This window comes from Physcomitrium patens, chromosome 16, assembly GCF_059467195.1.
Source record: "Physcomitrium patens ecotype Gransden chromosome 16, ASM5946719v1, whole genome shotgun sequence".
In the NCBI taxonomy this organism is placed as follows: domain Eukaryota; kingdom Viridiplantae; phylum Streptophyta; class Bryopsida; order Funariales; family Funariaceae; genus Physcomitrium; species Physcomitrium patens.
This window is the reverse complement of record NC_143425.1, coordinates 10,695,599-10,720,898: the sequence shown is the minus strand read 5'-3', so window position 1 is coordinate 10,720,898 and position 25,300 is coordinate 10,695,599. Positions and strand designations below refer to the sequence as shown.

At 41.1% G+C, this 25,300-nt stretch overlaps 4 protein-coding genes across 6 annotated transcripts; 3 read left to right on the top strand and 1 right to left on the bottom strand.

Annotated features, from left to right (window-relative positions):
- The first annotated feature begins 1,998 nt into the window (after positions 1-1,998).
- Positions 1,999-10,776, top strand: LOC112293560 (type II inositol polyphosphate 5-phosphatase 15). 3 transcript variants are annotated; one of them, XM_090256964.1, is made up of 15 exons: positions 1,999-2,139; positions 3,589-3,712; positions 3,857-5,343; positions 5,543-5,786; positions 5,943-6,345; positions 6,663-6,874; positions 7,063-7,225; positions 7,380-7,516; positions 7,771-7,855; positions 8,036-8,204; positions 8,378-8,466; positions 8,729-8,984; positions 9,108-9,237; positions 9,447-9,831; positions 10,063-10,776. In XM_090256964.1, exons 3-15 carry the CDS (start codon positions 3,903-3,905, stop codon positions 10,288-10,290), a joined length of 3,942 nt encoding a protein of 1,313 aa, XP_090113090.1. In that variant the 5' UTR covers positions 1,999-2,139; positions 3,589-3,712; positions 3,857-3,902; the 3' UTR covers positions 10,291-10,776. The 3 variants fall into 3 exon arrangements, with proteins under 3 accessions (XP_090113090.1, XP_024398889.1, XP_090113089.1); XM_090256963.1 differs by having other exon boundaries at positions 2,059-2,198; XM_024543121.3 differs by having other exon boundaries at positions 2,043-2,198; positions 3,589-5,343.
- A 1,402-nt stretch (positions 10,777-12,178) lies between these two features.
- Positions 12,179-16,330, top strand: LOC112292971 (uncharacterized). The gene is made up of 5 exons (XM_024541968.3): positions 12,179-12,702; positions 12,969-13,456; positions 13,561-13,811; positions 13,943-14,150; positions 14,240-16,330. The coding sequence occupies exons 1-5, from the start codon at positions 12,618-12,620 to the stop codon at positions 16,004-16,006; spliced, it is 2,799 nt and encodes a 932-aa protein (XP_024397736.1). The 5' UTR covers positions 12,179-12,617; the 3' UTR covers positions 16,007-16,330.
- A 3,517-nt stretch (positions 16,331-19,847) lies between these two features.
- Positions 19,848-21,946, top strand: LOC112293627 (protein trichome birefringence-like 25). The gene is made up of 2 exons (XM_024543278.3): positions 19,848-20,474; positions 20,617-21,946. The coding sequence occupies exons 1-2, from the start codon at positions 20,258-20,260 to the stop codon at positions 21,666-21,668; spliced, it is 1,269 nt and encodes a 422-aa protein (XP_024399046.1). The 5' UTR covers positions 19,848-20,257; the 3' UTR covers positions 21,669-21,946.
- LOC112293628 (protein ELC-like) lies at positions 21,859-24,463 on the bottom strand. Its single transcript, XM_024543279.3, has 3 exons — positions 23,870-24,463; positions 22,809-23,453; positions 21,859-22,630 (listed from the first exon to the last, which is right to left on the bottom strand). The coding sequence occupies exons 1-3, from the start codon at positions 24,029-24,031 to the stop codon at positions 22,208-22,210; spliced, it is 1,230 nt and encodes a 409-aa protein (XP_024399047.1). The 5' UTR covers positions 24,032-24,463; the 3' UTR covers positions 21,859-22,207.
- Positions 24,464-25,300: the final 837 nt, after the last annotated feature.

Genomic DNA, 25,300 nt, shown 5'->3' with positions numbered 1-25,300 from the left:
CTCTATTGTTATTCAAATAGTTAAATAATTATACTTTAATAAAACTTATCTTAAATAATAATTAATAAAAATTATCTTAAATAATACATAAGATAACTAGAATTATATAAAAAAGTATAAAAATACTTCAAATAAAAAAGAAAATAAATAATATCTTAAAAATAGCCAAAAATAAGAAATAAAATTATCTTATAACTTTAAAACATAAATAATAATAATTTTTAAAAAATAAACCATGGAAATCACTTATAAAACCTAATAGAGTTGGTACAATTGATCTATATTCTATTTTTGAATAATGTTATATTTTTTGATTTTTATAAAATATTTTTTCATATCATATAGTTATGTTTCAAAAGTCTTTGTTTTTTTTTTAAAAAATTAAATTAAATTAAATTAAATATTTCTCTGTAATATAATTATGAATAATATTGCTTCTCTTTCAGGTAATTTCTTAATTAATAGTACTTGCAATAATTCTTTTTTTCCATAGAAATATTAAATCCTTTCCTAAGTTTTTTTCTTGGTATTTTTTAACCAAATTTTCATTGCAAATTTGAACTTGTGCTTGTTTTTGTAGAAATAATTGTCTAAAGAAATTTAAACCATTAATTTCTTGGCAAATATCATTTGAAAGTAAAAAAAATGTTTAAAAAATAACACTTTTGATTGCAATTTAATTGACTTCCAAAGTGGCATCTTAAATTTAGCTAAATGCAAGAGGTTAATTTCTTATTAATAGCAAACTTCTCATTTAGCAGTAGATAGATCTTTACACATAAAAGTTTTAATACTCTCTTATGTATGTGTAAAAATTTGATTCTATTTTATTCAAAAATGTACAAAAACAAATATAAAAATTCTACAAATAAATGTGGTCAGTTAGAGCTTTATTGTTGTCAATGGTATTAGTAACAAATCTGTACATGCTTTTAGAATGAGTTGGTAAAAGGGCTAACATAATTATCTACATATTACAACATTTATTTGTCTTTTAATATGGTTATTTCTTAACAATATATCATTTTATTTATGTTTATTTTTTAAAAGGTTGAGTATCTTAATTTTTAATTTTTAAACGTAACAAAAACTTGTATAAAATAACCATTGATAATGATTTATTTACTTTGCAAGTATTACAAGTATTGATTTTCAAAAATTTACACAAGAATTTGAAAACTTTGAAATCTTATCTCTTCTACTCTTATTCCTTTGTCTTTTTTGAATGTGAAAATGTCTTTAGCAATCACAAGCTTGCTCTATACCTTTGTAAGCATTGACAAGTTTTGTTTCTATGTATATGCTTTTCTTCATAATTCATTTATCCAGCTTCTTGGGTTTTTTGCTCCTGTCCCCCATTGCTAACATGGTACACAACAATAAAAATAAATAAAATAATTGATAATTGATAAAGATACACATGCTCAACTCTTTATTTTCTAAAACCATTTCAAACATGAAAACGAACTCCTCTTTTGTCCCAAATATTGTCATAGTCACATTTGTCATTGGATTGCACGAGAGCACCATTCAAGGGCCCCATGTTAACATCCCAAAATATTCATCCAAATGTGCCCATAATTTTCATCCGAACGCAAAGGCACATGGGTCGGTAGACGCGGGGCAGAGGACCTGGCGGTGGTGACGACGCGCGTGGATTGCATCGCAACACTACAAATTTCACGCCCAATCTCGTCAATTTTACTTGGTCCTGAAGGAACCCAAGGCTTTGGAACTCAAGAAGCGAGAGTTAGTTAACGGTGGTGGAAGGGCGGATTGAGCTCTGAAAAAGCGCCGCGGTGGAGTATTGCAGCGTCGGATTCCGTGATGGAAAAATAATTGTTGATGAACAGAGGCACGGACAAACCCAGAAGAAAATTTCGACCGTGGACTGGTCTCCGCTGGCGAAGATCGGTCCTGCTCGGGATTTGGACTTCGGTGTTCATGCTGCAGAAACGAGACAGTATCAGGGCTTCACGGAAATAGCAGCCTGGGCTCCAAAGCCTTCACAGGAAGTGGGATTCTGGACCGGAACGCTTGCTTCTCGATAGATCCGGAATGCTGAGTCCTCCGTTGAATAAACTCCCCGTGACCATTTCCTCCTCCTCTTCCTCCCCTCCCCCTCCTCCTCACTTTCTGGTTCGTTCTCTCACACTACACAGTTTCAGCCTCGAAATCTCGTTTGCATTTTCCAAAAGGTGCCGTCCTTTGCAGACTTTGGGATTCTAGGATATTGAGTTTGCTGGGAGTTTGGAGTTCTTGATTTGTGATGGGAGGTTGTGGTTGATGGGTTCTGATCTGGGGTGATTGCATTGGAAGTATTTCAATGGAGAATGTATGGGTGCCGGATTTATACACAGGCGGGACTTCTTTTGTTTTGTTTTTTTCGATTGTGGTTTTTAGAGAAGAGGGAGATGGATTCGGGCGTTGGCATGGGATTTGTGAGGGCTTTTGGGTTATGTTTGTGTCGATACAGCTAAGAAGGGTTATGAAACTGAGGAGGGGAATGTGGTCGCGGAGGAATGTCGCTCGGGGGTCGGGATTTATCGGATCTGCCTTTCGTGACCCAGCCCTGTGTGGATTGTTGGAGTGAATTTTTCTTTTGTGTAATTATGGGTTGGTAATTTCGTGCAGAGGAATGTGATGTTGAGGATTTAGGGATTCACAGAGCGAAAGTTTTGCGTCTTTCAATGATTCTGGGTTTGTGCTCTGTAATCTAGGAAGTTGGTCGGTTGGAGAGTGAATCGGCATAGAAGGTTGTGAAATCACATTGCAGTCCCTCTTTAAAATGTAAACAGTATATAGTAGGGTTTATTCTTGGATCTGTGCGATTATCTATTCTTTTTTGGTCGAAGATGAATTCGACATGGATGCTGTCTGTCTTCTTCTTAGGGAAGAGGCAGTGAAGTCTTGTATTTAAGACTTGGAGATGCAGCACTTGTCAATTCAGTCCCAGAATGCACTCATGTTATATGCTTAAAGGTAGTGATCATGAGTTCAAGCTAGGTATGAAATGCCTTTTTCATGTCATCGTTCCTATCACGGAATTGAATGAAATGGATGTGTAATTTTTCGAGTAGCACGGCTCAGGAATGATGAGTAGCGTACAGAACGGGGATTTTGTCCAGCTTTTGACGTTGCAAGTGATTAATTTATACACTTGACCTGTTATTTTTTAAGTAAACTCTAGTCCAAGTGTTCCAGAAATGCAATGAGATCATCTTCCCTGTTGATGTTAGGACCGTTGAGAATCAATCCGTGTTTGATTACTGTGTCATCATGCGAACATGTTACGTGGATCTCAAGGAATCACAGGGATTCTCATTCTTCTTTTGCAATTTTCCCGATGTTTTCTCTAACTTAAACCTTCCTTTAGTTCCGATACCTGATGTTTTGAATTTGTCGTCTACACTCTACATCTTATTGCGATTGCTGAGAATTCTCAGTTGTGAATTTAAGGAACAATATAGTAAGAGAGGGTTATCATTCTGGATTCGAACCTTGAAGGTCTAGTGCGTGGTAAAATATCATTTTCCTGGATATTACGCAGACTCTAACTTCTTCAAGTCTTTGAGTTGCAATGTGCAGGGTTTTCTACAGTGTATAACTTGTGCTGTATTTAACAAGTTAACAGGGCGTTTAAATGTCTCTATTAGATGGCGTAAGTGATTCAGAAGAGTTGTAACGAGTAGGTGATGTTCGTCCTGGACATGTAAGCTATTTTGAAGTACTATGACTATCTTTGTCTGTGAGGAGTAGTAATATGATACCTGATTTGACGTAGGCTGTGGTTGTCATCTTATCCATCCACACACTTTACTATCTTTAGACACGGCGATTTTCTTACGGGCTCCAGGAAAGAGTATGCATATATTAGCGTTTGAAGAGGAAAAGGCAAAGAAATGCGTTCTAAAACGGCAGAGATGCCGAAAGGCGAGAATTCTGGTGGAACTCCCGCGGAACCACCCTTGATTGATTTCGGCAATGATGACCATTCATCTCCGTTTTGGTCTCAGCCCTCTCCTGAACAAGCTCAGGATGTAGATCCTTTCAGTTGGACCACCGACGAGCTTTTCATTTCAGCGACACCCAAGAATCCATTCGGATTTGAGGGGCTATTTTCTGCTGCGCCAGTTTCAAATGATCCGTTTGAGCACTTGGCCAATATTAACTCTGTCAATGGATTTGCAGCACAAAATTCCGCGCAGCACAATTTGTCTCAGGGGTTTGGGGTGGGAATTGATTTACTTACAGGAGTACCTCCCGTCGCCACCCGACCTGGGGTAGGGGACGGATGGGTTGGATCTGGCTTTGAGGAACCTGTAGCCCCTTATCGACCCAGTCAATCCTTGGATGCAAGATTTCCTGCGATCCCTAGTGATGATACTTTCCCTTTCGACAACAACCCCTTCAAGGCAGAGGTTTCAACAACCGCTGCTCCGCAGCTTTCACCTTTCTATGAGGAATTTTCCTTCAAGGATGCTCTTTCAGAGGAGCTTCCTGTTGCAGAATCACCGACTTTCGAGGACGTAGGGAATGCGGTGGATTGGACATCAATCACGGAATCTGAAAGAAAAGGCTGGGCTCATGAAGATTGGGCTACACAATCTCAGCAAAGAAGAGGTGAAACAAGTAGTCCAGAAAATATAGCAGATTTGCATATTACGGAAAAGGAGTTTAAACGTCCAGTTTCTGGTCAGAAAAGTCAGAGATCTGTCGTGTCGGTGACTGAAAAGGATGGTCTAGTTTCAGCCAAAGCAACCGTTGCCCAGCCGACTCTTCCACCCAAAAAACCACCCCCCCAGCTACCTACACCAGAATTATCGCTTCCTACAAGACCTAGTGCATCCAGTGCAAAGAGTGCAAGACTACCGCCCGAGTTTCTTGCTTCTGGAGGAGGAAGGGGTGTGTACCGGGCACCATCAAGAGATCTGTTTTATGCAGGGAATCCAGTAGCTCTGGAGCTTCGTCCCCGTCCACATAAGGAGATGAATGAGTCAATAAAGACGGCACTTTGTGCAGGTTCTTCTCTGTGGGCAGCTTTCGACCATGGGCTGAAAGTCTGGGACATAGAGGATGCTTCCAGTGGTGGCAGCGAAGGTAGTAATAATTCACCGGGAGATGAAGACGCTGCTGCGTACATTCCTTTGGTTGTGAACTCAGGGGCCACTATGTGTCTGGCTATGGATAATGCCAATCAGATTATCTGGTCTGGACACAGGGATGGTAGATTGAGAGCTTGGCCGTTGAATATCCGTGATGGAGGCTCTCAAGGAAGAGATCAAATCCTGGAATGGGATGGACATCAGGCACCGGTTACTGCAATCACAATCACATCCTACGGTGAGCCTCAAACTTGGTTATTACTGGTATTTATGGGAATATAGTTTGTTGCATAGATCTTATGTTGAGCCTCCCTCCTAAGCTGTTTGATTCATCACAGTTTGTAAGAATACGCAGTGTAAATCGGAATCTTTGTAAAGCTTTTCGAAGTTTTTGGAAAGTATAATTGACTCCTAGTTTTTTTCTTTTTCTTTTTCAGGAGAGCTCTGGACAGCAGCTGAGAATGGACAAATCAAGGCTTGGTCATGTGAAGTAATATCTCGCGCTTTGCGAGGTGCTGCTGAGGATTACCAGGGAGAAGCTGCTTCCTTGTCCAGATCCTTTGTGCAGGTTCGAGGACCTTTGGCTGGTAATAATCCGTCACAGACAGAAGTGCGCATTCTGGTGGCTGATCATTCAGCTGGGCGGGTTTGGTCTGCAGGGATCTACTTCATAACAATCTGGTAACTGTTCCATTTGAGTATCTGTGTTCAGTCATTCTATCCATAGCTGTGATTTAGCCAGTCACTAAGTAATTGTGCTGTGGCTAATTACTTACCACCGAGTATTCTGTGATTCGGACTGTGAGTGCTGAAGTTATTCTTGCTTTCTGGTTGCAGGGATGCACGAACACGAGAACCACTCTCCTCTTTTGAAGCACAATCAAACACTTCAAGCCAGGAGTTTGCACAGAACAACGAAGTTTTGGCAGAAGAAAAAGGGTTGCGAAAAGAAAAAGGAGTAGGCTGGTTGCAACGATCTAGAAATGCATTTATGGGTGCAGCTGATGCTGTTCGTCGAGCAGCAGCAGAGAGATTGGGCCAAGAAGAGGCTAGACGCCTGGAAACATTGGCTGTCTCAGAGGAGGGTACTGTATGGGGTGGTTTTGGTAATGGTCATCTCGTAAAATGGGATAGTGAAGGCACTCGCCAGCAGTGGGAGCCGCTGGCTGCAGTAGCAGTGAAGTGCTTGTTAGTTGTTGGGAGTCGCTTGTGGGTGGGATATGCCAATGGAAAGATCGAGGTGAATTGCTTATCTAATTTGTCCGAATATTTGATTTTTATATTTTTATTTTTTTTTGAAGTATACGACGTCTTCTTGTTTTTAACATTTGATAGCATAAGAGAGTGTGGTAATTTAACGTGAGGAATTTCTATTGTTTTACATTCTGATCATAATAGATAGCTATTTAGTGATTTATAGATTACGCACATTGGAACCCAGGACTGGGGATTAACATATCATTGATGTTAAAGAACCTTGGATTGTTCCTAAGTAATTTGCAACATTGGAAGGCCTAAGTCGAAATTGGGAATGCGCTGAACTTACCTCTACTGCAGGTGTTAAGCAGGAACCTCAAATCCGAGGGATGTTGGCCGGCACAGACTTCATCTATTGTACACATGGCAAGGGGTGGAAACTACGTATTTACACTTTCAGCAGATGGAGGGATCCGAGGGTGGCATGTTGCATCATTAAGTCCTCTTGATTCCCTGATTCAAGATGAGCTCTCCAAACGAACTGATAATTTCACTCAGAAGCGTCAACTTAGGTATGTTTTTACGTCTTTGATCGGAATAACCTCTGATTTTGTGATCGTGTTCTTGAATCAACACTGAGGACTTTTAGAGAAGCATTCTCATATTCATCTTGCGGTTTCTCATTTCAAGTATGTGAGTGTCACAATCCTACTGAGACGCATCTAAATTTTTTGTTTTTCCTATCATGTGCCCTTTTCAGGATATTCGCTGGAACATGGAATGTGAGCCAAGAGAAAGCCACTTCTGGATCCCTCCGTGCGTGGCTGGAAAAGTCAGCAGCTGATGCCAGCTTGGTGTGTATTGGGCTGCAAGAAATGGAGATGGGAGCAGGTTCTATAGGATTGGCTGCTGTGAAAGAGACGGTGAGATTTTTTCTGCTAGGATCTTGCACGTAATGCATTCAACATCATGTTATTGTTTGCCCTGCTCATCATCACTATTAATGAGTAATCCGAGCTTAAGAACATCAATGATTATGACCATGCTAGGGCATTCATGAACGGATTTTTAATGCAGATGGGAGTAGGGCTGCTGGATAAAGGAAGTGCAAACGGTCAATGGTGGCTAGATAAAATCGGATCCATCATTGGTGAGGGCAAAGATTTTGAACGGGTTGCATCTCGACAGCTGGCTGGACTGCTTATAGGGGTTTGGTGGGTCCTTCACTTCGTATCGCAGGACTCTCAGTTCCTTTACAAGTTGCACACTAATTTGGCCTCGCTGCTTCTCTCGGTTATCTATAATTGAGAAGAGCAGCATGACAAAATGAATGTTTCCATCTCTAGATACTTAACGTCAGTAGTAGGTTTATTGCATTTTCTTTTTCTTTTCTTCAAGATGCTTTTCATTTTCTCTTTTCTTTTCCCAAGGGAGATTTCTGATCTGCTCCGATCTAGACTTGTTGCAGGGTAAAGAAAAGCATTCGACAGTTCGTTGGAGACTTTGATGCTGCTGCTGTTGCTTGTGGATTTGGGCGCACTTTTGGTAACAAAGTAGGTTCTTAATTCCACATTGGTTTTCTGAAAACCTCTATCAAGGGGTTAAAATGACATAGAATGACACACAGATCATGTTCTGTAAAAGTTGGTTATAGTCATTTTCCCCAAGTTTAGGATGCATGTATAATCTGACAAATTACTTTCTGACAATGAAGTTTTCTGCTTGTTCTATAGGGAGCAGTTGGTGTAAAATTATCTGCGTTTCGGAGGACGATTTGTCTGGTGAATAGCCATTTTGCTGCACACATGGAAAAAGTCAATAGTAGAAACTCTGATTTCGAGTATTGCTACAATCAGATGGCTTTTGGGCCTAAACCAGTTCCTACGGCAGTTGGCGGTAATGGTATGCAAAAAAGTCTTGCTTCTACGTATAAGTGTTCATTCCCTGCTCCAGATTTTCATGTTGTGCAATGTCTTTTCATAGTTGCAACAGAAAGCGCCTCTTCGTGTATGATGCTACTACTTCGACATGCTTGGTTATTACGCATCTAACTTTGGTTTCCGTGGATGAGACAGGGCTGTTGGCCCGTGGGGGCAGTCGAAAGCTCTCTTCCAGTACTGAAATCCAAGAAATTTTGAGAGAAGAAGGGATGCCTTCGCTCGCGGTTAGTCTTGTCTTGATCTGAATGATTTTCAAAACATGTGTGAATTTTTATGCGAATTTGTCTTCTTGAATCTTGACTTTTGAGCTTCCCAGGAAGGCTGTGACGTGAGGCTTTCACTGTTCGCTTTACAACTGGAGCTGAAATTGAAGTCCTTGAGGGAAAGTGACCCTTGCTGCCTAACGGCATGGGTTTTAATTGTATATTTTAAAGTCCAACACATGTTTGTTAGGGTTGAGTTGAGTTTGTTTTTACTGTTGTGCAGGAACAAGACTTTCATTCAGAGATGCCTATGCCCGAGTTGTCAGATACAGACATTCTGGTGTGGTTTGGAGACTTCAACTACAGAATTGATACAACTTACGACCAAGCCATTAAATGGATCAGTGAACAGCGCTACGATATGCTTCTAATAAGGGATCAGTTGAGGGTTGAAATGACCAGTGGTAGGACATTTCCTGGCATGCGTGAAGCTGGCATAACATTTCCCCCGACATACAAGTTTGATCGTGGATCACAAGGTTTGAGTTCGTGTACTTTTCCTGTGTGTGAGCCTTCATCTAAGTTAAGTGGCATTGGATGGCTTATTTGTCTTGGTCTTCGTGACAATTCTAAGCAGTGCTTTTGTGATTGTTGAAATGCAGTGTATGATACAAGTGAGAAAAAAAGAGTTCCGGCATATTGCGACCGGGTTGTCTTTCGTGACAGCTTTGATGGTAGTGTCAGTGCTACATCTACTTCACTCACTAATCCTGCTCAAGCGACGTCAATACGGTAAAGCAGTTGGATGCTTGTAGTTTTCGCATATTCACATACAGCAATTTTCTGCTCTAAAAATTAAGAGTATTATGAATCTCGTTACAAATTTGTAGTAGAAAGCTTAAAGCACTGAATCCTAGGATTACATCATGGAGTCCCTCTGAAGAGTTGGTGTTGTATTTTTGAGGGGCCTAAATTTGTAATCGTTCACTTGCCGGATGCAGATATGACGCTTGTATGGAGGCACTGGACAGTGATCATAAGCCTGTGCGATGTGTCCTTGATGTAGACCTAGCAGTATTGGATGAAGCCGCGAGGCGACGTGAATTTGGTGACATCTTGAAGAATGATGAAAAGGTGTTGAATTTTTTGGAGCAAACCAATGTTATCCCTCAAACTAGGATAGATAAAAATTTAATTGTGCTTGGGAACTCAAAATCAAGTCTCTCTGTTATCAATGAAAGCAAGCAGTCGTGGACAACCTACACGGTTCTTTGCGAAGGATTATACGTTGGCGAGGACTGCCCATGTGGCAACCACAGAGCTAACAAGGGTGCCAACAGGGAAAATATGTTGAGGAGTGGCAATGGATTTCCCCTGTGGCTTCAGGTTGGTTCTCCTCTCATGAAATGTACTATTGAACAATATGGGATGAAGTCTACTCAATGATGGCTATATACAATCTCTTCCTGATGAATGCATAATGAGGTAGTTTTACTTTCAAGTGAAATAGATTCTACAAACATCAGAGCTAAGGGTGCATGTTGATGGTTGTGTTTTATTTATTTACTTATTTATTTTCGTCAACGAATAAAATGATAATGTTGCGCATGTATTCAGGTGCAACCGGCAGCTGGAATAATACGCCCCAACAGCAGCGTTACAATCACTATGGAGTACAGAGTGCCAGATCAACAGAACAATTTCAGTTGGAAGCGGTCCAACTCGCAGCCACGTTGGTGGAACGACGTCCAGAAGGACGATTGTTTGAAACTGGTGCTCACCATGTCAAGTTCGGCCTTGACTAAAGTGAACCAACATCGTATATGTGTGAGAAAGCTTCGGTGATTTGGATGTATACTGTACGTAGACAAGTTCTTTAGCGCCTTCAGCACATATTCTTCAAGCGCAGGTCTATTAGTCTGCAGCTTCAAACCAATTTTTTTTTTACCAGCATTTCAGGGGCATTGAGTAATGCGAGGGTGCTGGCCACACGGTGCAGTATTATGCTGATAGTTTATTGGTAGATAAACCTTATTAAGATACTTGTGATTATTCTTTTAAACTCGTGCAATGGAGCTTCAGAATGGTGGGTCGTCTTCATACAAGTCCTTCGCATTATTTTTTCTTGATAAAGAGGGTCTATATCTAAATACCAGTGAGGGTAGAACTAGAGCAGGATCAATGTCTTCATAGGACGGAACCGAAAGTACCTGCAGCGACACAGAAATTTGCGACTTTCGCACAGCTAGTTTGCAGATTCTCACCATTTATTGTAAGGATTTACAAATTCCACATACTAACAGAATCGGTTTCTTAAGGTAGTTTCTGAAAGTTTTTTTTATCTTTATGTGAAGTGGGTGGGGGTGATTAGTGTCGGGTTGTCTCGTTCCCCCGAACCAACCACCACTTAGGCAAGCATTTCGTCAACAATTGATTTGGAATAGATCATGCAAAAAGCATTTACTTATTGATTTTCAGTCACATCTCCACATTCAACCTTCACCAATGAAAAGTATACAAATATATTGTTTTAAATACAATTAACCTACAGAATGTGGCATAAAGTAGGAGTTTTCTTACGGGATTGTGAACTTGAATGCAGTTGGTACAAATATTTCAGACAAGAGGATAAAAGTAGTGCAAGTATTAGACCTAGTGGCCTTGAAATTGTCCTCAAACAAGTAACACATAAATAAAATGAAATAAAAAATGTTGAAATATAAAAATTAAAATAAAATATGAATAAAGATTAAAAGAAAAACTATCACAAACAGCTTGTTTTTGCAATGTTTGTGTAGAATATGCATATACGTATATATTCACATACATACATATGCATTGAAAATAGACCAAAATATTCATTATTTTTTTAATAAATGAAAATCTCAGCAACTCATGATAATGCATACATAGAATTAGCATTTTTTTTCTATGCAAATACGTACACATGCATTCATTAAATATATGCTTACATTGAATTTATCAGTACCATCCCCTTGAATTCAAATACATATGTGCCAATTTCAACCACATTGATAAGACACATGTGAGATACAAATACTTTTCCACTCACCTCTCTTGAAGCATTGTTAAAACCAATAGATTGTCCTGCAGCTCACTTATCTGCAATATGTCACAAGGTTAGTGGATAACACAGAACCAGTTCAATTGTGGCACTCAGATCCAATCTACACAGGCCATGCATATGACTCAGAAAGTGGCAATTTCAACAACATTGATAAAAATAAAAATAAACAAGTTTATAATATTTTATTATGGGTTTTAGAGTATGTTTTCCAAGTATTTGAAAATATATAATACAATCATCATTTAATATGTGTTTATAACTTGCAACAGCAATGAGAGTAATGTGGTGAATGAGTTTATTTTTTTAAAATGAGCAAGGAGACTCCAAGTTTGCGTTGGAAAGAATTAGGAAGCCTTAGTACCGAGGTTGCAAATTTTAATCTGTTTTTTTTGATTGGCTATAAGTTAGAAGTCTTCATTGCCCTGAACATGGTGGGTTAGTTAATTCTACGTTGACCTGACCCTCGAAGAAGACGGCGTCCAACAGTCGGGACTCCGCCCACTGATACCCGCCAGAACGTGACCACGACTCATATATATATATATATATATATATATCACGGGTATCAATCCTCAAGCTTCCCACAAACTGGATGTCGAGCACGTCGAGTCGGGCTCCCATTTCTTCCTCTTCGTTTCCACATTCCAGAACTGGCATTTCGGATCTCGGATTTCAGTCCCGCCCTTCGACATTGCACTAGATTGCAGCAATGAACTCCCGTTTGATGTTTACAAATGCCGCTCCATGCGTTTTATCGAATTCTCTACATCTCGGTCATTGTTTTTCTGTGAAGAGATCGCTCAATTTGTCGTCGTTCTTGGCTTAAGGTGGCCATGGGAGTCTCTGCGATTTGGCGTACAATGAAGGTGTTCGTGGAGGTTGGAAGTAGCGGAGATTGTGTTTTAGAGAAGCCTGTGAGGAGAGAAATCGTGGTTGGAGAGTTTGGCTGCGGAAAAGGTTTTAGCGGAGGTTTTTGTTTGTGAAAAAATGCTGCCGAAGGTTTTTGTGGGGGCGTTCCGAGAGGAGGCTGAAGTGTCTGGTGAGGTTTTCCCTCTTGTAGTGGATTTTATGAGAGGTAAGTCTCATGGGGGAAGCAAGCAGGAAGAAGCCCCCGGGTGCGTTGGGAGGTCGGTGGAGCTTCAAAGCGTCGATTGTTGTCTTCGAGGCCTGTGAGTGGAGTATTTCATTTCAAATTCGGTTGCATTCAGCTTAGACAGTGTCATCACAATCCCAGTACCTGGTTGGAGCTTATTCAATATTCAGTTCGAATTATTGAATGTCGTATGGCGCTTGTGCGGGAGTCGATTCAAATTGGCGTTCAATTGTGTATCCTCCTTTGCAGAGATGTCATGGCATGGTAGTTAGGTGGTTGTGTATGAAGCATCTGAAAGTTATAGTCGAATTGCTGACCTTGCAATATTGAAATTAAATGCAGTTTTAGGGACTACGGTTTTGTTGGTGATGATGGGATTGTGGTTGGCCCTGGAGTCGTCGCAAAAAGACGGATATGAACCAAGTACGTTCAAATCCATTACCAGAAGAATGTCAGCTGAACTAGGTGATGACGTGTGCGATAGAAAATTGTATCCTCCACCATGGGAGCTTCGCACCGACCAGCTAACTATCCTCGTGAACGGCTTCGGAGAGGCGCGACTACCATTGCTGGAAGCGAGCGTGCGAAAATATTCCTCCTCGCCAGTAGTGCACTCCGTGTTTGTCCTTTGGGGGAACACATCGACTCCCGATTCTTTTCTCCAGGCATCGAAGTTTCAAAGCATCGGGGCGCCGATTTACATCGTAAGACAGAATTCCATGAGCCTGAATGATCGGTTTCTTCCGCGGCCCTTCGTCAAGACGAAAGCGGTTATGATATGCGACGATGACATCACTGTGGATTCAAAGAACTTGGAGTTTGCATTGCAGGTCAGTCAGCTCATCTCTTGCTCGTTCTTCTATGTTTCGTTTGAACCTGTCGTTAGTTCAAGGTTTAGGTGTAAATAGTGACGGGCTGGTGGCGGTGGATGCAGGTATGGCGGGAGAATCAGCAGCGGATCGTGGGGTTTTTCCCGCGAGCCCACTCTTATCAGCTGGACAGCCATTCCTGGGTTTACACAAAAAACCAGCATCATTATTCAATCGTGTTGACAAAGATTATGATTCTGGCCACTGACTATCTCTATCGCTACTCCTGTGAAATGCCAGCAGGAGTCCGCGACTATGTTGACAAAGGCATGAATTGTGAGGACATAGCCATGAATTTTCTTGTTTCCAACTTCAGGTCCGTTAAATCTAGCTTTTTTCTTGCATTTAAGGGCATCTGATGTAGTTATTGTGCCTGCCTGTTAGTGATCGTATCTTGTATAAGAATTGAGCTCTTATTGCTCGAATTTGTTGTACATCCTTTTGCAGCGGCTCGGGTCCACTACTTGTGGAAGGACAACCACGAGACTGGGGAGACACACGGAATTCCAAGGAGGATCTGACCACAATGAGCTTAAGTGCACGTGCAGGCCATCGGAAGGACAGAGGGGATTGCATTATGGAGTTTCAGAGGCTATGGAATGGAATGGAGCTTCGCTTCAGCCATGCCAAAGCTGTTCGTGATGTGGATGAACAGGTGACAACTCTCTGGTCATTTTCAGATCTTTTGAGTTACTATGCAGAAGCCTATGCGGAATCCATTGAACTGTTGCTCTTTTGATGCAGGTAAATTGTGAAAAGTTTGGGCTGTTGATCGACTGTGACAAAAGTGTGGGTTCTGCACGAGATGCCCACAGATTGGCTGGGCACAACCTAGTGAAGCGAACCTATCAATATGCATATGCCACATTTATCCAGTCGAAGGTGATGTACTACGCTGCTCTCGTTTGGGCACAGGCCCTTCGAAATACAGGAACTGTTCATGACCTTGTGCTTCTCCTGGATATTAATTCCGGATTGAAGAAAGATAACGAATTACTTGCTGATCACTTTGATGTCGTGAAAGAGGTGAGGGCGTTCAGGACACGTCACAAGACGAGGAGTGTTGGGAGATTGAGTGTCTGGGAGCTTCTGGAGTATGAACGGGTTGTTTACATGGACGTGAATCTTTTATGCCTGTCGAATCTGGACTATTTATTTGAACTTCCAGAGCCAGCAGCGGCCCCGCTAACCAATCATCCTCTTCAATTCGACACGGGTCTGCTTGTGCTGCAGCCATCCAACGCAACTTTCACAGATCTTTTCAATTGGATAGAGGGCGTGAGCAGCCCTGATCGGAGAACCGAGCACAGGCTTCTCAATGGTTTCTTCCACGATTGGTTTCACATGTCAAGCAAACATCGTTTGCCTATGTATTTGAACATGCCTGTTCATCTAGCCTCCTTTGCATCTGTATTCGGTAATTGGAGTGAATCAGAAGCGGCTGCTCCTTTGTTGGGTGCACTCCAATTTTCTAAGAGGAAGATTGCTTCGTTCCTCAGTGTCTGGATAAAAGAGGAAGTGAACAGTGAATTAAATCAGACATTAGGGTTTCGATACCGGGAGGAAGCACAATACAGAACTGATTGGTTTGGTATCTGGCTGGAGATTCTTGATGCTTTGCGGAGCAACAACTACCAACCTCTGAGCGATGAGGTGGTATCGCAGCTCTCCTGGAAACAGAGAAAAGGAAGTAGTACATGGCCACCCAAATCTCTCATGGCTGCTCTTCCAAGCCCGTTCCAGCATCTCCATGTTCCACCTCTGCGGAAAGCTTTTGCCACTGTTGTGACGTCTATCGATCAGCTTGTTGCTATTGCTGGTTGGATGATAACATACTCAAAGTTTCACATGCCTACTGCTGAGTACGAATCGGTTCTTCTTGTTCATGGTTCTGTGGGAGAAAAGACCTGGCGGCCATTCAGGACTCTGTTTAGTTCAGTTGTGGTTGTGAATGGATCCAATAGCAGCTCTTCTGTGGAAACCATGTCGGCAACAATGCTTCAGCTCTGGAACCTGACAAAGTACGACAAGCTGGTCTATGTGGATCCTAGGTCCATATTTTTGAGCAATTGTGATTTTTTGATGGAGTTCGAACCTTTTGCAGCGGCACCAGATTTCATATTTCCAGATACATTCTCGTTGCAGGTGATGGTCCTACAGCCAGATAACCACAGATTTTTAGAGCTCTGGAAGAGCCTTTCTAACGAGATCTCAGAAGATTTTTCGCTCACTCGTTTTTTGAACGAACATCATAGCTCCTGGTATCAGTTTTCTACCAAGCATCGTATTGAACCTATTTCCAATGCTCAGAATGAATTAGAAAGGGGGTTCAAGGCGGATGGGTCTTTGAAGATCTTGTCTTTACACTCAACTACCACCTTGTCGGATTCAAATTCAGAAATTGCTGGAATTTGGCGGAAGCATGTTTGCAGCAGCTTGCACATGAGAAACTTTGGATTTCGTATTAGTCTTCATGACATCTGTAACCCCATGGATTATAAATTCCAATAGCAATTAGTTTTGCGTCAATCATCTAAAACTTGAGTTGTTAGAGTACTGATCGGATTATTATTAACATTCCAGGTTTGCCCATCACAAAAGTAGGGTTGGAATTATGGGCTTATATACGAACGCAACCTTTGTGTGAAGTAATCCGTCGAGGGACTAGCATTTAAGTCATGTAGCAGCTATGGAATATCGCGGACATACATGAAATTGTGAAGGTCCCTCAAGTGATCTTGAAAAGATCTTGGGCAAGTTTGAGTTGTAATACATTTTTCCCTCAGCTGAAAGATTTTTAGAAGGCTACAACATGCAGCCTATTTGCTATTTTAAGCTAATGCGGATTCTAATGCAGTTCCTCCCTGTGATGGCAATGGAATCTAGATTAGAGGTCAGAGAAGACTTGATCAGCACACAACATGTTGATCTTCTACCATGACTCTCCGGACTATTGGTAGACAGATTCTGGAACCTCATGAGCTCTCTTGCTGGAGTCATTGGCATTTGCATGAACAGATTCTCGTGATTTCCTACCATGTTTGTTTCATATCTGCAAGACGAAACAACGAAACCTTCTCAGCCCTTGTCTGCGCAGCACTCGTCCTTAATGGCAGGAACTAGACGTATTAAAAAGCAGGGAGTCTTTGTTTGATAGATGGTTGGTCTTACGTAATCTTATGCAAGTCCTATTGGACAATCTGTTAGTGTTGTGGATTGAATTTATTAAAGTAATGCAAGATACAGGAAGGTTCAAAAATTCCAATAATAGCATGAATTCTTTGTAATAAAAATTTAAAAATAACATAAAATCTACAAGATAAAAACTATCTTCAGAAACTCATATGTATATATATATTCTCCATCTAATTCTTTCGTGATATAATTAGGATTAATGCAAGTAAACGTGTGTTTTTAAGGATTCTTTAATGAGGATTTATGGCAAGTAGAATAATAAATAAAAATAAATAAACATTATTTGAGTGTTTGTTTAGTTACACAATCATAGCTGAAAAAAATAATATTACATTTGTCTCATTTATTTTTAAATTTCCTGTAATGTGCATCTTGTTGTAATGTGAAGGTTGGATAAACTTAACTTAAAAACTGATATTTTAATAAGTGAAAACAAATAAAATTGCAACTCATGAAAATTTTAGACTTTTTTAGATACTAGTTTAGGAAGGATTTATAAATCTTTACAATCTAAGAGGAAAACTTTCTAAAGTATTTTATTTTAGAGATTTGCAATAAATTATTGAATTTTTAATTAGAACAATTATCTATTGAATTTTAGGATATATTTTAGAAGAAATATCTAGAGTTTATATTAGAATCAGTTTGATTCATTTTTTTTATAAATGTGATTTTTTTTAGTGATTTTATAAAATAATTATATATTTTATATAATATTTTTTGAAAACATATTCATGTTACATATTTTATACAAAAATAAGTTTTACTTAAGAATCGGAAGTGTAAACTATGATAGAAATGAAAATATGTATTTTTTAACAAAAATTGGATTTAGTCTTGTTTTATATTGCATAATATTCATACACCATTTGTAATATAAACTAATTTATTATTCAATATGTTTTGGAATTTTGTTGTATAGATAATTTATTATGGAAGGAACATTAATGTTGTATTTTTCTTCAATTAGAATCCTTGTTAATGCAATTTGCACACAAAGAATCTCAACTTGATTTTTTCTATTTATTTTTTTGTTAATTTTATAAATATTCTTCTAATCAACATTGTTATTCTTTAAATCAAAAAATATTTTTTTCAACTAAATTAGAGTATCTAGTTTATATTTGTGCTAAATTATGTTTCTTTGATGTGATTGTACTTATCACTAATTTGCCTAGAATGCTAACAAAATTAGTTTTGTTTATATAGCTACAATTAGTTTACTCAAAATTTTAGCATGTTTGCTTGTGATGAATTTATCTCTAAGTAACACAAGTTCTTTAAAGAGCTTACTTATAACAATGAAAAATATTAAAAAATAGGAGTTTTGTGAAAATAGTTGAGATAAGCCTTCAATAAACCAAAAGTCACTTTATGCTTGGTTTAAGGAGATATTCAACCTCCCAAAAGGACCCTCTTGAGAGATATTTAGCAATATCCTAGTCAAAAGAGATTCATTTGAAAATATCAATCTTGCTACATCCAATGCTAAAAGATTTTCTATTATTGTAATTATGTAGCTTGATAATACATTGGTATTTTGTCTAAAAGATCCACTTTAATATGAAATTTACAACCTATGTAGAAGGATCTAACAAATTACAGCAATTTATAATTGGCCACTCCAAAAAATTGAATTGTTTCCAAAAAGAATTAGGAAACATTTCAGCTTTTACTATAAGCTCAATCAAAAAGCTTGGATAAACAACTTCAATTTTTGCAATTAATTGAGAAGATTAGACAAGAAAACAAAGGCAATTGATTGTCATATCATTCTCTTAGATAATGTGCTTTTGTATGGCACTTGTAATCTCATTCTTACCAATGAAGATATGTTCATGGTATCCCTAAGTTCAACTTCCAAGATCCAATCCATGGATGTCAATATCATTGGTACCTTCAACTACAACGCGCAATCAATAGAGAAGAGGTAGCCAAGATAATCTTTATAAAGTTGATTAACTCACTACAATATACTAGACTAAAGACGTGCAAAAAAAGATTTTGGCCACTATTATCACTAACTATTTTTGCCACAATGGATTGTTTGATAATAGATATTATTAAGTGAACAACATCTATATGATAAAATTTGATGTTAATTAGATGCACCAAGAGTTTACACTAGAAGACTAAGCAACTAAAGCAACAAGCTCTACTTTGCCTTGGATGACTACTACAACTATGAGTGCATCTTCATCAAAGAAATCTTTAGAGGCGTGAACATTGTTAAAAAGAAAATAATGCAATTTTGAAGCAATTGGGTGTCTAAATTGGCACGCTTGCCATTCAAAGTATTCTACAAAGGACAAAATTGGTTGTATAAATTCATGTAATTTATCATCCTTCTTATAAAAGGTCACATTTGTAATTAGATAGTTGCTATTTGAGATATCAAATATCAAAAATTGGAGGTATTAACTTCCAACCAGAGAACCAAGTTGGTCAATAGAAAACAATATAAAATATATATATATATATATATATATATATAAAATTTGTATTGATACTTGATATTGATTTAAAAAGGTACAACTTACATGACTTGTTCTAATTATAAAATACAATATGAAAAGATGTATTGCAAAAGGAAAATTGTAAGCATACGCTTTGCAAGCCCCATGGCAGGCTAAGACTACATTTTATCTATTTGGTTTATGTTTGCACTTTGTTGCTTGCAGGCAAGTAGGGAAAAGCAGGGAGAGAGCGAGAGGTGAGTGAGAGGGAGCAGCGCCCAGCGAAGAGGAATGGACCCAGTACCCACTCAGGCGTGTACATGATTGATGAGGGAGGCCCCCTGGAGAATGATTTTAGCGAGCCTTGAATCACAGCGCAGCTGCAGTAGCAGAAGAAGAAGCAGTGGAAGCACCTTCGCACGGAGTGAACAAAGGTTGTTGGCGATGGCGACCTCTCGTAGCACAACCTCCTCACGCTTCCGTCGTGTCCCTCCACCATCTAAGTGCAGCGTTCCTACAATCACCCGACTGACCGCGAGAGGGAGACGCTTGGCCGCCACACAGCCTAATCAAGCCCTGCTCACCCAGACCCCCGGCCTCTTCTGTGCCCTGCCAAAATTATAATGAGTCTATTTCCTGCAGGGGAGCGGGAATTACGTGAGCTGGAGCCCTGAAAATGATGCTCCTGTGACAGGAGTGGTAAGTTGCAGTGCTTTTCAGCCCATTTTGTCATACGGTCCTCCTGTTAAGACATGGTGGGCAAGTAGAAATCAAACGACTGCTGATCAGTGGGGTGATTATCTTGTAGAGAGAGCTGTCGAGGTAGAGTGGGGAGGAGAGAGGGAGAGAGATCGGTAGGGAGGGGAGTTGGGTGCCGATAACACATCACTTGCGGAGGGGCTGTGGAGTGGGGATGTCGGATGGACCTGATCTTAGGATCCTTGGGAGGGAGATAGGTGAGCTATGCGCATCATCTACATTGACAACGAGAGGGAGGACCATGGCGTGCGTGGTGATGAGGCGACTGTAACTTGTGTCGAACCCAAAAGAATGGTTGGGTCTCTAGCACTCCTTTGATGCGTACTAATTGGGGAATTATCTGGGGCCAGCGATGACGACGCTGATCCAGAAGGCTCTCAGGAGCAGGAAAGTGTGGTGCGCTTGTTTCTTCTTCGCCGCTCTCCCAGCTGCCATGATCCGAATCTTACTCCTTTTCAACAACCCCGATTCTTCCAATTTTAAGAAGCAGTCTGTGGGCATTTTTATGGCCCCGGAATATAATGCCACCAACACTGTTCTCAGTACTCCCCCACCTGCCAGAAAACTAGGTAATAGTTTCTCTCCCTCCATGTAGCTCTCTCTAGTGCTTCCCTTGATCGAGGAACTCCACGTATTACAAACAAAAATATAGTGAACTGTAAGTGGCTGCATGCAAGGGCTTATTTCATGCGTTATGTGGAATGCCTACAGGAAAGTGTGATTTGTCACAAGGTGATTGGGTGCCGGATCATGCGCCACCGGTATACAACAACGAGACCTGCAGGCACATCCAAGCCACGCAGGATTGTTTGGGGAATGGGCGGCCAGACAGCCACTACTTATACTGGAAATGGAAGCCGCGCGGGTGCGAGGTCCTGAGAAGCGACGCCGAAGCTTTCTTGCGGACCATGCGAGGCCAGAAGATGGCCTTTGTTGGAGACTCCATTGCTCGTAATCAAATGCAGTCGCTGCTGTGCATTCTCAACAAGGTGGAGAAGCCTACTAATACATTCCATTCCAGCGACGACAAAACAAACCACTGGTTCTTCCCATCCTACTCGTTCACACTCACCATCTACTGGTCATCGTTCCTCGTGAAGAACTCGACCTACACTATCCCTGACGCTGACAACACCTTCGTTCAATTGGACTTGGATATTCTCGATCCCGCATGGGTGGAATCCATGGCAGGCACGGACGTGATAGTGATCTCCTCCGGCCAGTGGTACTTCAAGGCCGCAGTATACAGGGAAGGAGGACAATTCATCGGCTGCCACCACTGCGGTGCGAAGGCGGGGTTGAAGCAAGTCGGCTTCTTCAGCGCGTACCGAAGAGCCATTAGAACAGTCTTCAGAGAGCTGCTGCAATCGGTGCCAGCCTTCGACGGAGTTGCCGTATTTAGGACATTCGCTCCGGACCACTTCGAGAATGGCGGATGGGACACAGGAGGGACGTGCCCGAGGACGGTGCCGGGAGGTGTGGCCATCACTGAAATGAACTGGATGATGCATGAAATTGAAACCACAGAGCTGGAGAAAGTTAGGGCTGAGATGGGTGCAAATCGTATCAGCCTGCTTGACATTACAGAGCTCGCGCAGATTAGAACAGACGGGCACCCAGGACCTTACAGGAATCCCTATCCATATGCAAAAGACGCAAAGGAGAAGTTTCAAATCGACTGCTTGCACTGGTGTCTTCCAGGGCCAATTGACACCTGGAATGAAATGCTTATGGAGACATTGCAACAACAGATGCAGCCTTGAGGACCACGTTTTATTTGCAAGGGATGAAACCAAATCTTCCCCTAGGTAGGCCGTTAGAGCAGGCAGGTCACAAACACAATCGCCATGAGTAGATAAAACGACAACCCGAGAAGTGACCGATGTTTAGTTTACTCAGTTAGCACAAATTCAGTGAGCTTCAAAATGTCATTTCATACCGATGCAAAGGATATCCGTGAGAAAATTCGCATGTATATGTGTATCTCAAAAATCATGGAGAGGAATAGGCACGATGAGGTGCAAGTTCCAGACTTTATCAATGGCCAGAGTTGGTCGTGCGTGGGAAATGCTAACAACGGGGTATGTACACACCCCGCAATTAAAATACCGCCTGTCACGCCTAATGCGGCGGTCCATTATAAACCGATAGGACAAATAGACGGCCACCATTTGGCACAGTAAGCTCACTACAATATATACAACAGAACTTCAGTTGGCCAAGTTCGGTAGACGTAAAAGATATCCTGACCTAATTTGGAAGTGCTAATGAGCGGACTAAATAACCAGAACATCTAAAAACACTATGAAACATAAGCAGCTCGGACTGCCATATTTTCAACCTGAGTAGACACTTGCATTTGCCTAAGCTTTTGAGCGGTGGCACGATGAAAAAACTGCTCACGGGCGAGAACTCTTACGTGCTTCAAGTAGGCTTCGACAGGAATCACCAAATCTTGAGCTCCTTTATCAATAGCGTACAATATATCTTCGATTGCCAGATCAGACGACTGGCATTCGAGCAGCTGCTTAGACAGGGTATCGACTGGCTCAAATACATCATCGATATTAGCACGAGTGATGCCTCTATCATTGGCCCTGAGCCAGTTCTCCAATATGTCAGTGTTAGTCAGCGTAGCTTGTAGTTGACTTTCAAGTGCTGCTTTTTCGTCATTCAACTCGCGTACTCCACTCTTGAGTTGCTCCGACCTTCGAGCCAACAGTTGCTGCAAGAAGGATATCACCACTGATAAATAATATCTCATCGAAGATCTTTAAATGATGCGATCAATAACTGTAATTCGAATGTGGCATGGCTAAGACGAATTACAGTTATTGATCGCAACATTGAAAAATCTCTGCACGATACAAAATGAGACAAACGGCAATGAAACAATCACTCACCTGTGTATTGAAGATAGATTCCATCTCATTGTGCCGTTCCTGCATCAGCCTATTGATGTCATTTCTCACCCTCTCTGTCAATGCATTAACAGCATTCCTCTTATATTGTTCTTGTGGGTCGTCGTTGCGACTGTGAGGAGGATGTAGAGGCGTATGCTGATACGGAGGATATGGAATTGAAAGCCGTGGGGATTGAGCAGGAGATAGCCCTGGAGACGAAGTAGGATTCATTTGCATAGTTGCACCCCCTGTATGAATTGGGTTCATGAAAGGCGGTGTTGGAGGAGGCGGAGGTCGAACATGAACAGGCGCAGTCGGTCTTGAATACAAAGGAGGTTTTTGCCCAAAGAGAAGAGACAGGCTTTGAACCAATTCAACTAAATTAGACCTGGGAAACACCCATTGCTGAAGATATTGACAGTTTACCATGCCTGATCCATCTACATTAGGGTGGCGTTGCGTGATGACCATGTCTCGAGTTGGTTTTACATATATTAGGGGAGGTTGGCGAGGGTAGGTTTCGAGAAGCCAAATATTAATAGGAATGTTGTATTTCACATCCTGATAAAACATGGGAATAGTTCCCTCAGCTTGCAATAGGTTTAGGGTCCGCCCATCGTTGTGATTGAACACAGCAGACTTGACCTGTTACAAGGTAGAACAATAAAATATGAGTTCAAACCCATATCATCAACTGAAAGAAATTGCCCTAAACCTGCAGATTGTATAGCGCGAGAATCCAACAAATTGCAAGCCATGCTTCGACGAGGTTTCCTATACCAATACTCCGACCTAAATAAATTTGAAAGTACACTCGTGGCTCGGTTTGTGAGCCAGTGTCTGTATACTACGTAGCAACGCAGGTGCCTGTTTGAAATGCATAAGTTCAATCGATTAAGAAACTTAAAAGGGTATCCTCGAGCGTTAAATGATGTAGAAGCCTATACCCTCGGCAAAATGCGCGACCTCGCCAGCAATACGTAGTAATTGGCAGAGAAGAATACACGCGTGTTACCCCACAAGGAAAATTTAAGAACAGCGTGAAGAACATCAAATTTTACCTGCAAACCCGGAAACTCCTGAAGGACTTTCAGAAGATGCTCTCGGATTGTCCATTTTTCATCCTCCACATACGCCAAAGCTTGAGGCCCTCTCTGCGACAACGCCTGGTTCAGAAATTGCGTCACGGATTGCGAATTCGGAGTGCCCGGGCGTCCCACCATCGCACTCAAAAAAAACTCCAACCCTATAATCCGTCTCCAACCTCACAATTCTGTCCAAATCCTCGACCAAATCACCACGAACTTCTCCACGGAAGGCTCTCCACGCAATCATACCACCAACTCCACTGCCAAATCCTGCATCACACTCAAGAAACCAGCACTCCTCCCACCGACCCACCTCCCGACTGACAAAAGATCAGAACAAAAAAAAAAACGAAGCGAAGACGATGAACGTAGAGGAAACGCGTCTTTAGGACCAAGAGTGGGAAAGAAGTCGGGATCGAGTGTCGGTGAAGGAAGCCCGAAGGCAACAACAGATGCTTGGATTGCAATCGCCTGGAACGGCAGTAGAATGAATGGAAAACGCAACGAAGGTCCGCGTATCCCTACGAATCCGGATACACAACACATTAGTGCAGTCACGAACTCCAAACCCTAATTCTGGCATCCAGCCACACTTTGAGACTAGTTATGGAGATTCCCCACATGGCAATAATGAATACTGACGTGGATTGCCTGTTCGTCGGGCAGTCTCTTGCCTGGTCTAGCAGAAATTATTTGGAAGGACCTGATTCCTCTTTTTCTGGGATTATGTATCTAAAACCGTGTGTTTGTGTGTGTGTGCGGAAAAGTGTCAAAGTTGGGAAATAAGTTGTAGGAAAACCAAGTTTGGTCACAGAGTAACGTCGGAATACCTTAAACCGTCAATTTAAGGTTTTTCAGCTATCTCGTGGGGGGGTTTCTTGCGGAAGAAAAATATTTTGGGTAGAGAAATACGGTTCTGATGTGCTCCAGAAGAAGAAAAAAATTGAATTGCCGCAGTGGTTGAATTGATAAAAATGATCAAAGCAGTTTTTGCATTTTACCCCTGAACTGAGTTGTATACTTGAGCAAAACCGCTAGTAAAAACAGGTCAAACCATCACCTCCATCACACTAAACCACCACCTTCATCGTTGTAAAGTTCGCCGATCATTGGTGGACTTGGAATCCACTCGGAATCTTTCTACATTCTTCAAAGCGGTCTACGAGTTGGTTCAAGGGGGCTGACACGGTTTAAAGTATTCCGACATTATATTGTATGATTTGGTTATTTGCCTTTCACTGCGACAGAAGGCAGTGTAGATTGCAATCATTTGAGTAACACCAGTAACATCTCCGAAAGTGCGAACTTTAAGGGAACCTTTTAGCATTATTTAACCAAGTGACTTCTTCTTGGAACTTCTGGAACTTCAGTAAATTCTACCATTAATATTCCGTTTCTGCAATG